Source organism: Myotis myotis, unplaced genomic scaffold (genome assembly GCF_014108235.1).
Source record: "Myotis myotis isolate mMyoMyo1 unplaced genomic scaffold, mMyoMyo1.p scaffold_m19_p_11, whole genome shotgun sequence".
In the NCBI taxonomy this organism is placed as follows: Eukaryota; Metazoa; Chordata; class Mammalia; order Chiroptera; family Vespertilionidae; genus Myotis; species Myotis myotis.
In genome coordinates this window covers 69,606,914-69,625,720 of record NW_023416315.1, presented here as the reverse complement: position 1 = coordinate 69,625,720, position 18,807 = coordinate 69,606,914, and the positions used below count along the sequence as shown (strand labels likewise).

At 40.2% G+C, this 18,807-nt stretch overlaps 1 protein-coding gene across 2 annotated transcripts in view; it reads right to left on the bottom strand.

The window, feature by feature from the left end:
• Positions 1–227: 227 nt before the first annotated feature.
• The window catches only part of TSPAN12 (tetraspanin 12), a 142,182-nt gene continuing 123,602 nt past the window's right edge, over positions 228–18,807 (bottom strand). For both annotated transcript variants that reach the window (XM_036328860.1, XM_036328859.1), the window contains exon 9: positions 228–1,888. In XM_036328860.1, coding sequence (XP_036184753.1) covers positions 1,583–1,888 — 306 coding nt within the window. In that variant the 3' untranslated portion in view covers positions 228–1,582. The remainder of the gene's footprint in view (positions 1,889–18,807) is intronic.

The window sequence follows — 18,807 nt, the reverse complement described above, 5'->3', positions numbered from 1 at the left end:
CTTTAAAAACTTGGATATGAAAATATTGAGGATATAAATGAACATAAATGGGTACTTTTATACATTATATCAAACAGTTGCATCATCATTTAGCTCAAAATCAAACTTGAAAAGTAAATGGGCATCTTTTATTTTTTCTCAGTGAAGATACATATTCTTATAGATTAGTTTGAGTTTGAAAATCATTATTCTTACTGTATTCAATCATTTCTTCTCACATTTTTCTCCCTTTGCTAATCTTCTTGAATGGTGAAAGTGCTTACAATGTACAAATTAGACAGACAAATTATTACTCTCTAGAAAATATTTATTGACAAGTTTTAATTTTCTTTCCATTTTCTGAGAAATAAACATAATAGATAAAATACAGTAAAATGCACTTTTCCCATTTTAAATAAATATATTTATTCTTGTAAAAAATTTAATAATCTGTGTATTTCACCATACTATCTTAATCAGTGAAATAAAGCAAAGAAATTCTCTGGTTAAGTTGCCACTTATCTTAATGACTCTCACAGCATTTCCCTGGAGAAAGAGAACACTATTCTCTGAAGAATTATATTCAGACTTGGATACTGTCACTTCCTGTTTGGAGAAGGCAAAGATAAGCTTCTCTAACAAGTGTTTAGTGTCAAAAAGAGTCTTAGTTTGGGAGAAAGATAGCATCCAGGTCTTTGCTAAATGAACTAAGTTGTGTGTACATTTTCTTATTAATACTCCCTAGGGACCAGACTGCATTCTGAATTACAATGACTCCTTTTGTATCACACTAGCAATTTTTCAAAATTAGTGGTTAAGTATTTAAATTAACAGTTATGTAATGTAATGTACTGTAAAAACCAAGACAGAATTTTAAAACTCTATTAACAGGGAAGGTTAAGAATAATGATGTTATACAGGACAAATGTATCCTTTTCACAATTGTTATTAACATTATAAGAAATGAAATCTAGTGAATTATACAGACTTAACACAGGTTCTCATATACACATAGATTCCCTGATCAGCTTAAGACAATGTGTTAGTTTGCTCTTGGATGTCGTTAAGAATATTTTAGTAACTAGCAAAAATCACATTTAGGTAGTCACCAATCTTCAGACTTTTCTTATGTCTAATCTATTTTACCCACAAAAAAATATATATATATCACCAAAGAATAAAAATAATTAGTATTGTTTAACTTCCTATGTTAGCAATTAACTGGCACTTTATATACTAGCGAGCTTACAGAAGTAAATCGAACTTTACTGTAGCTCCAATCCCACCATAGTAGGCATGCAGAAACGTTGGTCAGTCTGTACCAAAGCGTAAACCTCAAAGCATAACTATGTTTAGTAAAAACCTGACACAAGCTATAAAGTGGATATTAGATCTGTCCTTGGCCTTGTAAAGGGCAGCTGCTATTGTCCAGGTGGCAACATAACATATGGAGCTTTTCCCTCTTCATTTTAAAGAGTTCAAAATGACATGCTTAGGCATTGCTTTGTGGCATTTTTATTTCTACACATTTCTGAAACAACTCTGTGCTCAAAAATTCACAAGTGAGATAAAATAACTGGGTGGTTTCCTCCTTCGACATCCTCTATAATTCCTCCATTTCAAAGTGTGTATCGAAGCTGTTTGCCATGGAGGTGTGCTCGAAGATCCTCGTCAGGCTTGGTTTCAGCAGCTCCACTGAGTGACATGACAGGTGCTGAGTCGTGTCATTCTTCAGGGACATCATTTGGTCTGTCCCAGGCTCCCTCCTATCATAATAGAGCGCCCAGAGCAAAGTGATGGTGAGAATCATGGCCAGGATTTGTGTCACTCCAATGGAGATCCCCAGAAACCGTAGCACCTGCAGTTGTTTGGTTCCTCTCAAAAAGGAGTACATTTTCTTCCCACAACCCTGTAAAAGAAATAACACAGTCAAAATTACTCTGGATGGGATACAGAGGGCCAAAATGGTGAAAACAAACAATCGGTATCAGTTAATGGGGCGAAACAACTAGATCCTGAAGTTTAAAACAGTGACTCTCAACCAGGAAGAACACCTGTGAGAAAGCCAGAGGGGAGACAGAGATGGGGACTCTTTGAAAAGCCTGCCCAGTGATTTCTTCTGTCTTCCTCACAACCTGAAATTGAGAGCTGCTGCTAAAACACACATCTAGAGAGCAAGGGTTGGCGAACTTTTTTTTTTTGGGGGGGGGGGGGGCGGTAAAGGGCCAGATAGTAAATCTTTTATGGTTTGTAAGCCATGTGGTCTCTGTTCCAACTACCATCTCTGCCACTGTAACACCAAAGCAGCCACAGACAATATGAAAATGAATGGATGAGCCGTGGTCCAGATTTGGCGCACAGGCCACAGAGTGCCAACTCCTGACACAGACTGACTCAAATTTTTCAAAACTGAAGTTTCATCATCATTATTATTTGTATACACTGTTTGATCATGGTTCATTTGGTCAGAAGCTTTTCCCCAGGGATCAGGACTATTTCCTCAATCTGCTGCTGCTGAAGCATGCTGGTAGGCAGAAACCAATCTATTCCCTTCCCCCTACCTTCCACATGCACACACACACCTCAGTCCACTGCCTGCAGCAGAAGTATACGTGGGGGACTTCCTGACATGGCACCAAGTTCTAGTTCTATCAGGTAAGAATTTGACATCTGACTTAAAAAAATAAGCAAGATTTTTGTTTTTGTTTAAGTTCAAAAGGCTAACAAGTACCTGTGGTAGTCAAAGAAGATAATCCAGAAAGAAGAGATGAGAAGGAATAAAAAGAGGAAAAAAATCCATGAGCAAGGAAAATGGGGGATGAGGAGCAAACAAAAGGAGGTAGAATGTGACTAACAATTGTCCTAAGTCACCTCGCAGGTGACCGAAGCAGAGGCTACCTGCCATGTCTCTAATGAATCCACAGCAAAGAAGTGAAAATTCACTCTTCCAAAGGGAAGCTAATTCTAAATTAAAATAAAAATATGGAAAAGAATTTTTATAACAATTAACAAATTTCAAAAACTTTGAAGATTCTGAGGTTTTACTCTACTTGGAAGCTAACAAATTAGCCTGTCGAGGTTTCATGGATGCTGGCAGAAGAACGAGAAAAAGAACTTTATCACTCACAGCAATAGCAATGGCCAGAGTATGTTCCAGTTCCTCGAGTCCCCAGAACAACATGAAGATAGTGAGATGACCCCTGCACATACAGTGGGTTGCACTATAGGACAGGAACCCCAATCTTTTGGGAACCCTAATCTTTTATAATGGGCAGGAAGAATACTTGTTCTTTGCATTGGAGAGAAACATCATCATCATTATATTGAACAGTAAATAAACCTGCCCTTTTCTTCGGAGGGACACACTTTCTTTGTCATCAAGGCTGTTTGCTATGCACAACCAAACAAAATATAAGCAGTCAGTGACTCTGCTCTCACAAGTCAAGCAAGAGATACACGGAAAATTATCTCCCAACCAAACCTTGACTTTTCAAGATTTTACTCTACATTTAGGGCAAAAGTGAGTCAGTGCTTACCCTATTAAGGCAGCTACTTGAATAAAAAGAAATTGGTAATTATTTAAATAACTGCCTCCTTGTTTTTTTCTCTAGATTACACAAAGAAATCAACTAAAGCAAGGAAGGCAAGAGTCAGTTGTTAGAATTTCTGCATTATATCGGAGGGGGGAATGAATGATGCATCATTATTAGATTTCCAAAGACAATGATCAGTAATTGTACCCCAATAAGTCATAATTCTCAATAAATAAAAAATCATGTATAACTAGTCATAGACACATTTCAATAACTACCTTTTTCTAGTACATATGTAATGCAAATTAACAGCAAAGGATTATCCAAGTTTCATCAATTTAACCAAAAGTAAAATTAAAATATTTATAATTTAGTATTACTTAACATCAGTATAATATCACTTCTCTGGCCATCTTACCTATTTGATAATACAAATATACAGACACTCTGGAAAACCAAAATAGATCTCACAAATACAATTCACCAATGTTCAAATATTTTCCAAAGAGTTCCCCTCAGCTTGTCTATCAGAACCCATTCACACTTATGTTTATGCGGCATTCCAACAAACATCCTTTTGTGACACAGGATAGAATGTTTAAGATCATGGACTGCAGAGCCTGAATTCTGAATTTCAAATCCCTGCTCTGCTACTTATAAATTATGTGACTTTGGCAAGTTACTTAATCTATTCATGTTCCAGTTTTTTTCTCATCTGAAAACATACATAGTAATAGAGCCTACTGTTTGAGACTTGGGGAGAATTAAATGAATAAATATATTTAAACACTTAGAATGGGGTTTGGTACATGGTAAAAGTGCAGTAGGTAGAAAAGATAATACTTATTTTTAAAAATCTGTCAATAAAATTAAGCAGAAATTGAGAATAAACTATAGTCTATTGTGTTTCATATTTTGGGCATTAAGGAACGTCTGTTTCAACTTTATTTTAAACAATCATATTTATAAAAAAGGTACAGTAAATTATATAATCTAGAATGGTTTGAAAATGTGATATATTAGCTAACACTGAATTTTCTAGAGTGAGAGGGGACCTTGGAAGTCAATGAGTTCAACTTTTTAACTGTAAAAATATGGCTAAAAAAGCACTTCTAGAATGACTCAGCAAAACAGGCAGAGGAAAGAAACTCCGAATAGTCTTTCCTCTATATAAACAATAAAAGCACTAGTAAAAATTGTCAAAATAGCCCTGGCAGGTGTGGCTCAGTTCATTAGAGCATTATCCCATACACCAAAGGGTGGCAGGTTCGAATCTTCACTCGGGGCATATTCAGGAGGCAACAAATCTCTCTCTCTCTCTCTCTCTCTCTCTCTCTCTCTCTCTCTCTCTCTCTCCCTCCCTCCCTCCCTCCCTCTTTCAAAATTAATTTTTTAAAAAATCAGAATAAATGCTTTTATAACTCTGGGAATTCATTGAAGGCTTGCAACAATCTGAGCAGCATTTATGTAAGAAACTCACTTGATTCCAGTAAGAACAGTAAGCTTTGTGGCATCTTAATTTACCCTATTCCCATCCGACCCTCACCAGCTCTGCAGTATATTTGTGGTCAGTTGCTTTGGCATCCTTCCGTGCACTGTAAGGGTGCCCATTTGATTCCGGGTCGGGGCACATGCCCGGGTTGTGGGCTTGAACACTGGTGGGGGATGTGCAGGAGGCAGCTGGTTAATGTTTCACTCTCACATCGATGTTTCTCCCTCTCTCACCCTCTCCTGACCTCTCTCTCTAAAAATCCATTAAAGGTGTTTCTTAAACACACACAAATTAAAAACCAGTGGCCTAGAAACCACTAGAGATAACAAAATAGGGGTGGAGCTACTTCAAAACCCCATTACCAGAGAATCGCCATTGTTTGTTCTATCTGGTGGTTCCCTGGAAGGCCTTACTTGCAAGGCTGTCCTTATTTGCACCTGATATTCAGATCAACCAGGGTCTCTTTACCCCCATGTTTGTCAAAAGCAATCAGAGGCAACTGTTGAACGCTGAGGCTGCATGAAGTGGTGCACACAATGGGTGAGTCAAAAAGTTTAAAAGGAAAATCTGGGGCAAAAAGAAGCCGATAGGGGCCTTAGCAAAACCCTGACACATTGGTGGGGATCTAGGAAGTTACACACATGAGTAGGGCTGTGCTCATACCTAGGACTGTGCACATGCTAAGGAAGACCTAGGAAGGCACTAAGATCTCACCTCTGGCTAACCTGAGGCTTTGTGTACCCTTAGCAAAGGCTGGGAGACTCATTGGTTCTAGGCATCTAAGGAAATCTCTGTTCATTCATTAACTGACCACGAAGCTAACAGAGCATGGACTGTAGGGGCCACACATGACAAAGAATACAGAACTTACAAAATTAGTTCAGGAAAGTCATTAATGAACAAATAGCAACAACAATAAACCACAAACTTTCAGGAGGAGGTAGCGAACCTGATTTACAGAGTTGCCACATTATATTATTTAAAATATCCAGTTTTCTACAACAAAAACAAATAAAAAATCACAAGAGGTGCAAAGAAACAAGAAAGTATGTCTCATACACAGACAAAGATACATCAAAGAAAATGCTTTGATGTCAAACAGACCATCCAACCTCAGAGGGAAGGCAGGGGAGGGGGGTGGGTAAGACGTCAACTAAAGGACTTGTATGCATGCATATAAGCAGAACCCATGGACACAGACAGTAGGGGGGGGGGGTGAGAGCATGTGCTGGGATGTGGGGATGGCCGGGGAGAGGTCAATGAAGGAAAAAGGAGACATATGTAATACTTTAAACAATAAAGAATTTAAAAAAAAGAAAATGCTTCTAATGAGAGGAGCTTGGGGCCTCACTAGACAGCTCTGTCCACACTTTGTAAAATAGTAGTTTTTTAAATATATATATATGTGTGTGTGTGTGTGTGTGTGTGTGTGTGTGTGTGTGTGTGTGTGTATATATATATATATATATATATATATATATATATATATATATATATAATTGATTTTAGAGAGGAAGGGAGAGGCAGAGAGAGATAGAAACATTAATGATGAGAGAGAATCATTCCCACAACTCAGCTATGTGCCCTGACTGGGAATTGAACCAGTGACCTCCCGGTTCATAGGCCGACACACCAGCTGAGTGAAAAACAGTAGTCCTTAACAAGCATTTCCTTGTTGGAACCTGTCTCTCAATAAGATGCAGCTCTGCTCTCAGACAATGTCTTTTCCAGAAGGTAGAGAGCTATGCCTGATGAGCTGTCACATTCCCTTTAACCATCCTCTTCTCTAGACTACGTATTCCTGCTGCCTCCAACTTTTCCAAATATATACACTTCATCATCCTGATGATCTCTTTCTGGATTGCCTGGTTTTATCAATGTTTCTTTGGAAAGAACACTGATTTTTTAACTTTAAAAAACTAGAAAATGCAATAAAATATTAAAACAACTAAGGTCTTATCAATGGGTTTGGATTCCACACATAAAGCTTTTCAGGTGCCCCAGGTGAGTGGCATGGCATTGAGTCACACGGCACATGGGCAGGACCTGGTCTCTTCCTGATAACTGGGACCTGAATACTATGTCCATGCTGAGGTGGGCCAGGGTTGTCTATTCAAAGCAAAGATCCTAGTTCACTCCCTCAACTTTTATAAAAATGCGTCAGTCTTATCACTTCCTCAGTTTACACAATACATAGATAACTCCTCAAAACAAGATGAAATTTAAGTACTTATGCTTGTCATCAGAATTCATTAAAATTTATGCTTCTCTATCAGAAAAAAGTTATCTACAGATTATTTTAAAAATGAAATCAACTGACATCTCTCTATATTTTTAAATTACATCCAAGTGTCAAGCCAGACTATCAAAATCTGCTACACTGGAATACGTTAGCCTATGCCTTGTATATTATTCTCCACCAATGTGTATTTAAAAATACCATAAGAAACTGCTCAATAAAATTAGTGAAAAATAATATTGAAGATATTTTCCTAGGTAATTCAGAGTAGAATTTAAATTTTTTTAAATCTCACTTGAAAAAATACTTTTGAGTTTTGTTGCCTTTGAAAATGTAAAATATTCTATTCTAGCATTAAATCATGCAAATGATGATGTCTCCTTTGCATCTGAGCTTTCAGAAAGCTGAGGGGCAAGTATGCCCCATCTGTCCTCATAGTAAGCATGTCTAATTATTCTGTTCTTAACCCTGAAATTCCAATGTTATTTATATTTTATTATTAATTCATTGCATCATTCTTGTTGTGTACTGCATTAAACCCTTTGTTCAATAAAAAGATACACGTTGTAAATCTATATGTATATAAGCCTAAGTGACTATTCAACCAGCAGCTATGATGTACACTGACCACCAGGGGACAGACACTCAATGCACAGGCATGGAAACATGGAACAGACTGATGAATCTCAGAGGGAAGGGGGGAGGGGAGAGGGCAGGAAGAGATTAACCAAAGATCTTATATGCATACTAGAGGCCCGGTGCACAGATTCGTGCACTGGTGGGGTCCCTCGGCCTAGCCTGCGCCCTCTGGGGGGATATTAGACTGCTGGTTTCAGCCCAATCCCTGCAGGCCAGACCGAGGGACCCCACCAGTGCACGAATCCGTGTACCAGGCCTCTAGTATATAATAAAAAAACTAGTACAGTGGGGCCTTGATTTACGAGTGTCCCGACTAAGGAGTTTTTTGAGATACTAGCTGTCTCTCAGCCGATTTTTTGCATTGAGTTGATAGAGTAGTTTGAGTTAACGAGCTCCTTAACGAGCTCAGTCTCCTAACAAATTAAACTTGTAAGTCAAGGCCCCACTGTATATAAATAAAAGCACAAATCTCTCTATACTGACACAATTTAATATTTAATGACTCAGAAGGCATTGTAGAAACTTGCAGCGTATTGCTCATTATTAGTGGTTCATTACACAATTACTTAATGTTAAATGTTAACTTTCCAATATCCCTCTTCTTGATAAGACAGTATTTTCCCAAATTTCTTTGCATAAATAACTGTCCTCCTCAGCCACTCTCTAAATTCTTAATAGAAACAACTGTGAGTTTATGGTCCTTTCTGCATTATCCCCATTGAAATAATTCAATCTGAACACAATTGTGAACTTTTTTAAGTCAATCAAATAATCATGCATAACATTTACACTTCTCCATGAAGATTCTGACACTTTCATTGAAAAGCAAGACACTAAGTCTAGAGAAGAAACAAATATAGATGTCATTCCATATAATCTATTGTACTATTCATAGATATTTAGTTACATAAATTATCATTTCTGTTAAGTGATTCAAAAAGAGAAAATAGAAATGTTAGAGTTCAAAACTGCATTCTATTTCATAAAAGTTGTTTTAATCAGAATAGGAAAGAAATGAATTTCACTTATTTGCTTTTCTCAAAATAAAATACTCTGAGTTGATTTACCTTGAATATGTTTTCTTCCTAAATAAAGTTATGCTAGCCTTACATTAATAACCTCAGACAATTTAAAGCTATGAATAAGACATATTGGCTAACCTACTTTACTTGCTACAATATTAAAATTCTGATCAACTATTAACTGTAAATAATAACATTACCTTTTTATCAGAGAAAAATTACTAATCCCTACATTTCCTGGAATCTATTTGAAGGAATGTCAGATGCCTCATTTCACTTGAGGAAATGATACACTTGAAATTATTCTCTAATCTATCTCCAAAATGAGTTTCTAAAATTAGAAAAGCACCAATGGCTTTCCCAGGCCATGGCAAAGAGTTAGACAGAACTCCTGGGCTTATGAAATAAGGTATAAATAAAATCTAGGTGCCATACATACCAGTACGATATTTTCATAATGGATTTTTGATAATAAACACAACTTTCAAGTTTGAAAGGACTATGTTAATCATCAGGTACAAATATATAATCTCTGCTCTAGTGCTTCCAAAATTAAAAAATGAATGATAGCAGTTCATGAGTTTTAAACAGGTTGGATCACAAGTTCTCTACCGATAACTGTAAGCTTTGCAGGGAAATAAATGAGTCCTTTAAAAAAAAGTTCAACAGCAAGTAATAAAATTCATTACGGGACTTTCTGTTCCCTTAAGAAGAAAGTTAACCAAACCCATGCACAGAAAATGCAGTAGAGCAAGTCTTATCCTATATAATAAAAGGCTGATATGCAAATCGACCAAATGGCAGAACGACTGGTTGCTATGATGTGCACTGACCACCAGGGGGCAGACGCTCAAAGCAGGAGCTGCCCCCTGGTGGTCAGTGCACTCCCACAGGCGGAGTGCCGCTCAGCCAGAAGCTGGGCTCACACCTGGCGAGCACAGTGGTGGTGAGGGGAGCCTCTCCCACCTCTGCGGCAGCACCAAGGACCCCTCGGGGGATGTCCGCCTGCCAGCTTAGGCCCTCTCCCCGAATGTTGTGCATTGGGCCTCTAGTTTCTTAATAATGGCAGACCCTCATGACTTGTTTAATCCTCAATATATCTCCATTAGATAGGCAGAACCATCACATTGAAAAGACTACATTTGCCAAACATTTTTCATTTTTATGGAAAACAAGCAAACAAACAAACAAAAAACGTGGTCGTAGACCAGAGTCCGGAAGCCCAGCAGGTGCTTCAAGGACAGAAGTTGGGGGATGGCAACACTAACAGCAGGGGAGGAGTCACCAACTGTAGGAAAGAAATGGGAAGCCAGATCAAGCAGAAGAGCCTTCCCAAGTTGCTCATTCACATTGTCTTTCACTGGACCTTTCATCCACCTAAATGTTTAACTATAAGAAGTGGGAAGGTGTTGAAACAAGCAAAGTGGGAGACACATGAAGTCCCAAAACCTGGACCTAAAATTCTAGCTTCAGCCAGCCCAAATATACATAACCAGAAAACGCATCCTTTCTGGGCCTCGCAGGCACAACCAGGGGCAATTTGGCTAGTGTAAACTCCAATCAGAGGCGGCTAATTTTTCTATTGACTTCACTAAGTTGTTAATAAATTACTGTTATTACTGTCATTAGCTACTACTATGCTTTGAAGATTTGTATTTATTATGTGCCAAGTGGTTTGCTAAGGGTTTCTCATTAAGTAGCTTGATTTACTCTTTGCAAAACTCTAAGGAGGTAGGTACTATTATTATCTCACTTAATAGATAAGAGTGAGCTTTAGAAGTGGGAAAAAAATCTATAAAAGCTCAGCTTGCTCCTTACCAGTATTTCACATCTCAAAATTTTGGAATCAATTAGATCTGAGCTAAATCACTGACTAGCTCTATGACTAGCTAGGTCACTTACCCTCTTTGGGCCTCACTTTTCTCATCTGTAAAATGGAGATAACAATACTGCAACCTTCAAAGAATTGTGTTAGGGCTTAAAGGAGATAATGCATGTAAAAACTTGCTCATAGATCTATTAAATATGTATCGTATTTGAAAAACGCAGTGTGTACTTTCTGATTTACTTTAACTCTCAGCTATTACTATAAACACATGTTACACACAGGCACTGTTCCAAGGGTTTTTAACAGGTTAATTCGCATAACTTTCCAAACCACCCTATGAGATAAGTACTCTGGCATCCTCTTTTTATCAGGTTGGATCTCCCCAAAAAAGGTGAGAAAAATGAAGCACAGGAAGATTAACAACTTGCCCAAGGTCCCATAGCTAGTAAGAAGCAGATCAACGATTTAACCCAAAGAGTCTGGCCTGGGAGACTAGTCTTAACTGCTGAACAACACTCATTCCTAAAAACCTCTTCTCCTTTGGCTTCCAGGACACTGCTTCCCATTTCTTCTTTCCTGCAGTTGGCGACTCCTCCTCTGCTGTTAAATGCTACCATCCCCCAACTTCTGGCCTTGTCTGCACACATCACCTCACCTCTTCCTGTGGCCTTCTCTACTCCCATGCATTCAATCGCCTCTATGCACTGATAATACCCGTAACCTGTTAGGGCCCCAACTCACCCCAGTCTGTTCACCTCTTTATGGTAGTTCATGTAGTCCACCGGTCGGCAAACTACGGCTCGCGAGCCACATGCGGCTCTTTGGCCCTTTGAGTGTGGCTCTTCCACAAAATACCAACTTCTGCGCATGGGCCACAAAGTTTCAATCGCACTGTATGTGCGCGCCCCCACGTGGTATTTTGTGGAAGAGCCACACTCAAGGGGCCAAAGAGCTGCATGTGGCTCGTGAGCCGCAGTTTGCCAACCACTGGTAGTCTATGGAACACCGACTACTAGCCGAGACCACATTCCCCAGCCTTCGCTGCAGTGAGGCAGGGCCATGTGAGCCCTCCCCAGTGGAAGGCGAGCAGAGGTGAGGAATGTAGAGCTTGACGCATGGGCTGTGTTCCTTCCCACTTCCTCCTTTCCCCACTGACTGGAACTGGAGAAAAACAGGAGCAACTTTGGAAGGGAGGTATTAAAAAAAGGCGTGGTGTCTCACCATCCTGGGCCCCTGCATGAACTTGTCTACGAGAGAGAAATAGACTCCCACCTTATTCAAGCTATTGTATTTTGAGTTAGCTCTTTCCCTAATTAATACACACAAAATCCGTATCTCTGGCTGAGTTCTGTCTTCTAAGCTTCACATTTCCTATTAGGAGTACATGGACAGGACCCTTAAAACCCAGCATTTCCAAAGTGGAGTGATCAAAGTCAACCTTCCCCCCTGAAAAAAATAGTTTCTACATCTATTCAGGGCCCAAGTCAAAGTCAAGTGGCCTTGCAGGGTCCCTGTCACTCACTCCCCACAGCCAACTCATCACCTAGTCCTGTTCACCCTCCCTCTTTCATATCCTTCACTCTCATTCCCTCCTGTCCATCCTGAATGGCACAATGGGAATCCCAGCCTTTATAGTCACTCATATGAGTGGCCTGCAACAGTTTCCTACAGACTCCCTTGCCTCAAGCAAGACCCAATTCGCACCTCAACCCATTCTCTGCCTATACAATGATTTTTAAGCACAAATCTAAAATTGTTATACTTTGTGAGGTACTTCCCAGGTCAAACCTACTATAATGGCTTTCACATCAGTAAATTCTAAAGGCAAAATCTACAAAGTCTCTACAAATAGAGCATGGGGGGCGTGGGGGGGGGAGTGTTTGAATAGTGAATAGGTAACAAGAAACTCACAATTGAATTAAGTTGAGGAAGAGAATGAAAGGCAATAAGAATGCATTTGTAACCTGAAGCAAAGTTGGCAGGATAGTTCAAGGCCTGATTAGATCAAGCAAAGCCTAGAGATAAAAGGGATCCACCCTCCTGGCCCGAACTGGCCCTGCAAGGCTTTGAATGCTAAAGCAGATATCACCTGTCAGAGTCCAGCTGACCCCTGCCAGCAGTTGCTGAGGAGATAATGAAGTCAGCAGAGAGGCAGGAGGGAGTGTCTGACTCCAGATAAAAGAACCCTGGGAATGAACTTCTTGGGGATATTCCATCTAAATCACCACTGGGCCAGCCGGAAAGCAGCCCACCTTTTACTATCGTGTGTGTTTATCTGAGAATGGGGCTTCATATGAGTAAGTCAGAATCCCAGGACTACTCTGCCCTCAGCATTCCTTTCATAATAATGCTTCCATTTTGCAAACATGCTCGCCTTCTTTATTTCGCAACCATTCGCAGACTTCTGTGGAACACGCATGCGTTATGAGGTATCCAGGGCTCTGCGTAGTCCAGTGCCCATCTGTCCAGCCATGCCTGCATGGCCCTCCTCATGCCCGCAGTCCCGCTGTGCTGTGTTGTCTGCCTTCCAGCTCTCACTGCATCGCTGCCTCTTTGCTTAGAATGGCCTTTTCAGCCTCATGCCACCCAAATATTTGCTGCCTTTGGCAATGACTGCTTATCTTTTAAGATTGGAAGCCCAGCCCTAGCTGGTTTGGCTCAGGGGATAGAGCGTCGGCCTATGGACTTCAGGGTCCCAGGTTCGATACCGGTCAAGGGCACATGCCTGGGTTTCAGGCTCGATCCCCAGTTGGGGGCGTGCAGGAGGCAGCCAATCAATGATTCTCTCTCATCATTGATGTTTCTATCTCTCTCTCCCTCTCCCTTCTTCTCTGAAATCAATAAAAATATATTTTAAAAAGATTGGAAGCCCCATGAATTTCTACCTTCTGTATGTGCTCTCATTGCTTATCTCACGCATACACACAATGATAATGAAGGACTGCCTATCCTATGCCAGGCTCCTTCTTGTGTCCCAATTCAAGATCATTCCTATCTCTTATTCTAACACTGATGTGAGACTCATTTCTATGCAGATTGGACTCACTTGAGGTTAGCATCATTGGCCCGGACCTGGCCGGGGGCTACGCTGCCACCTCTGACTTTCTGCCTTGGACTTGTCTTTCAGCACCTACCCCCCTAATTGATTGCTTCCAGTGTGGTAATTTACTTGGTTCTAAGAAGAATGCCACTAGTAACTTACCAGTAGGGTTACCTGGGAGAAAAAATGATCAATCCCCACTCCCACCATCTCCTTTTCATCCACGATACCGTCAAGTCTCTCCCTCTGGCTCAGAAGTGCTGAGGAAACTTCTTACATGTCTCAGATGTTGTGTGAGAAAAGTATAAAATAAAAGTTGTTTCTATTAGGCAAAACAGACATACATCATGACTCACTTTTCTCATTGGTCAAAGATATTAGCAAGAGAAGAGTGTTAACAAAAAGTGCCAAGGGCTGAGATACTGCCCAGAACATTTTTTTAAAAAAATGTATGTAGATTATAAAACAACAACCACTAGGTACAAAAGAGATGGGTAGGTATAAAACCTCAAAACTGCTATCAACTCACAGAGCAGGTAACACATAACTGAGAGAATGAAAGCCTCTAATAGCCCACCCCACATGGTTCACCATGAGCTGTCCCACCTTCAGTGTGGGGGAGCACCCCTCCATACTCATTCACTACCGTGAGCACTGGAGATCTGTACATCCTTGTTATCATCCGGGTTCTTTGTCCCACAAGCCAGAAAGATCACCTCTGCTCACATCTACACACCCTGCCCTCTCCAGCTTCCTGTCTGTGCATGTTTCCTGTTACACAGAGAAGAAATAAACAACCATCTAAAGAGGCAGAAAGGGTTTGGTTCCAATTATTTGTCACAAAAGAAATTATTAAGAGTATTTGAGCCTGGCTAGTGGGGCTCAGTGGTTGAGCATTGACCTATGAACCAGGAGGTCACGGTTCAATCCCTGGTCAAGGCACATGCAAGGGTTGCAGGCTCGATCCCCAGTAGGGGGTGTGCAGGAGGCAGCCAATCAAGGATTATCTCTCATCACTGATGTTTCTATCTCTCGCCCTCTCCCTTTCTCTCTCTCTCTCTAAAAATCAATTTTAAAAAACATATTTAAAAAGATATCCTCTTCAGCTGATATTTGCATGGCTGGACCCCTCTCATCAATTGGTCTCAGTTCAAATGTCACCTCCTAAGAGAGCCTAGATCCTACCTGTCCTACCTTAAGTAGTTCCTTCATCAATAAAGAAATTCTCCAGCACATGACCCTGTTTGGAATCTTCAAAGTGCTTAACACCACCTGAAATTATTTTTATTGCTTTTTTTCTTGTTAGTTGTTCATGTTCCTAACTAGAATATATGTTATACAAGAGGAGAGATTTCTGTCTGCAGCATTCTCCACTCTATCTTCAGCACCTGGATCCCACTCGGTAACCACAAAACATTTTGAATGAATGAATGCAATGGAACCAAACGGATGGTCAGAGATATTTTCAATTGTGATTTTTAAATGTATACTTTTAGACATGTGTTTTACTCAATGCAGATATTTAAGGAGTTGTGTGCCAGACCGAACAATAACTCTGATGAAATTGTTCCTAAAATGTGCAACTATTGCTCTATTTCTGCTCTGTCATTTTTCACAGGTTTTAAATGTGACATAAAATATTATTGGGTCAGGGACCAAGCAGGCCACCAGATGGTTGAGAATGATTTATTTCCTTGATTTCAGACCTCTGAACAGAAATTGCAGGAAGAAAGTCGGTTCTTATCTCTGAGCTTACAGAATATGAAAGATAAAAGGGACCTTGAAGTTCATCCAGTCCAGATTCACTCTTAATTTAAAAACCCATTCTAACACCAATGACCTTGACTTTAATATTTTTTTGCGATAAGACACTCACTATTTTAGAAGAGAACCTGTATCACAATTGGACAGATTTTGATGAACAAGCTCTTCCTTCTACTGACTTAAAAGTTCCTTCCTCTGACTCTGGCCCTGGGAGCAACAATGGGTAAGTCCAGTTCCTGTTCTGACTGATGAACTTTGAAATACTTGAAGACATCTGAAATACCTCCCTTTAGTACTCACTACTTCAGAATAAACATTCCACAGACCTCCAACTGTCCCTCTGTCAACTTGTTCTTCTTTCTAGATCCCTCATCTTCCAGGTGGATGATCCCTGGGCACTCTGAAATTAGGAAACATGCATTCCAGGGCAAAGTGGAATTAAGTCTTCTTTTTAATGATGAACTTAATTGTACTTGTACCATAAAGCTACTCAGTGATTCACGTTGGCAAGTCAACTATGCATATAATGATGCACTGTAACATTATCAATATCAACATCTGTTATTAATTAGAAGTGTAAAAGCAGATTACTCTGACATCATGTCTAAAGAAATATCTCATAACTGACAATGCCAGCTTGCTACTGAAAATATGAAAAATATGAAAAACTTTTTGAATAATCTGGGCCATCAAATTTGCCCAGGCACAACAGTGTAGCTTTTTTCCAGCTTAAAATCCATGGAACAAGCAATTATCGACATCCTAAAAGTAAAGAATCCCATTATAAATATTACTAGTGGAGATCATTAAGATAAGCTAGTAAAATTAAATTGTATTTTTACAAGAAAATTTTATTAAATGTTAACTGCATGCTTTTCAACTAAATATAGTAAAATTGAAATAAAGACTTTGTGGGAACATCTGGAAAATTGATTCACGTTTTGCTATTCTCATGGTCAATATATATATATATATACACACACACACATATAGTGGGGCCTTGACTTACGAGTTTAATTCGTTCCATGACGGAGCTCGTAACTCAAATTACTAGTATATCAAATCAAAAAGTGAACGAGTGAGACACGTGATGCTGGGCTGATGTTGTGGCGTTCACTGTGACGTTCGCTGCGCCAACTAGTGGTGGGGTATCTGAAGCTGGCTCGTAACCCGAAGTTTAGCTCGCAACTCAAAGCAAAAAATTGGCCTAGAGACGGCTCATATCTCAAAAAACTCATTAGTCGGGACACTCGTAAGTCAAGGCCCCACTGTGTATGTATATGTATGTATATATATATATATGCCAAAGCGACCATTACGACCGAACGACCAGAATGACCAGTTGACTGGTCACTATGACACACACTGATGACCACCAAGGTGCAGATGCTCAATGCAGGAGCTGCCCCCTGGTGGTTAGTGTGCTCCCACAGCCAACCTCCTGCAACTGGCCAACCTCCCCCAGCCCCTCCCCCTGGCCGGCCAACCTCCCACAGTCCCTCCCCCTGTCTCTCCGCCCTGCCAGCAGGCCCTGATCAGCCCAGCCCCAACTGGGACTGGGCGAGATGGCCCCAAATGACCCTGATCACAGGCCAGGCCTAGGGATCCCACCCATGCACGAATTCGTGCACCAGGCCTCTAGTATTAGTTATAATCATATTATCAGTATTAATCACTGAAGAAAATACATATTACTATACATGGGGTATAGTCCAATAATTTCCCATACTGACTTGCCACTCCTAAAAACGAACAAATGAATGAAGTTTACACAGGGTAAGTTCATAGGTTTCAGTTCACATGTTTACACTTGTACCTATACTGTAAACATCTGCGTGTGTGTTTTTAAATCTAGTGGTGTGGTCATGTGTTTGAATGCCTGCGTTTAATATTATCTTAGAAATGTTCAGCACTGCTTCTGTTTTATGGAACAAGCAGGACTTTGTTGCACGTGTTAGCTCGCCATCCCTGCTACAGACACCAGCCAATATTCAGCTTTCACCCAGAGCACAAGATACAGCACAACCACCGAGGAACTCGGCGACACTGACCCAACAATTCTTTGTTCAATATACAAGACCTTGGATATTCTTTTTTATTCAAAGCCAAAATGTAATATGCTTCAAATGATAATATCCAAACACAATGCCTCTCAGTAGTATGAGGCATGACTAAAAGTATTTTGGTTATCTTTTAAAATAAACAACCTGAGTCATTCAGCTGTTTCAACAATTCTTGTTATGAGTTGAACTGTGTCCCCTCCAAATGCTTATGCTGAGGTCCTAATCCCCACTAACTCAGATCGGATCTTACTTAGACATAGAGTTGTTGCAGGTGTGATCAGTTAAGATGAAGGAGAAGAGTGAGTGACTAGCATCCTTCTAAAAAGGGAAATTTGGAGACGGACACAAACCAGAGGAACTCCGTGGGGAGGTGAAGGCAGAGAGCAGGCGAAGCTTCTGCAAGCCAAGGAGCACCATGATGGCCAGCCAACCACAGAAGGTGAGGGAGAGGCATGGGACCGGTTCTTCCTCACACCCCTCAGAAGGAACCAACCCTGCCTCACCTCCACCTCAGACTTACAGCCCTCAGAACGGGGAGACAACAAGTACCTGCTGTTTAAGTAGCCTTAGGAAATTAATAAAATTGTGAATCTCTTTAAAAAACACTTGGCGCTCTTCCTTGTATGTGCCTTTGGAGCCCAAAGCACTTTACTTTGGATATCCTTCAAGGTGGCAGGGTCCTGTCCTCTGAGATGATTTTTTTAACAGCCCAAAGTTACTCACATCTAAGATACGGATGTAAAAGATCATTTGTATAAGTATTCCAGGATCTTTTTCAAATATTGTTCCTTTACGCTATAAATTAATGGAGCTGATTCCTGTGCAACTCTACAATTGACGTTGGCAGACTGGCTAAAAGATGTTTTGAACAATGTGAGTATTTCTAGGAAAAAATGCCTAACCTCCTAAGGTCATGATCTTGAAACACATAAAAAGGCATGTTTTATAAATCCTGATATGATTTTTTTTACAGTTTCAATCTTTATAGCATATTGTGTGTGTGCGTGCATGTGTGTGTGTGTGTGTGTGTGTGTTCTATCATGAGTGTGTCTGTTAAGCCAGAGGTTGGCAACAGTGCTTTGTGTGCCCAGGTGCTTGCCCGGAGATGTATCTGGAAAATGATTCTGGCCCCTCAGCTGAGCAACTTCCCTTCCATTTTGAGCTTCCACTCTAGATGGAGGCTGCAGTAAAACTTTCGGGAAGGATGG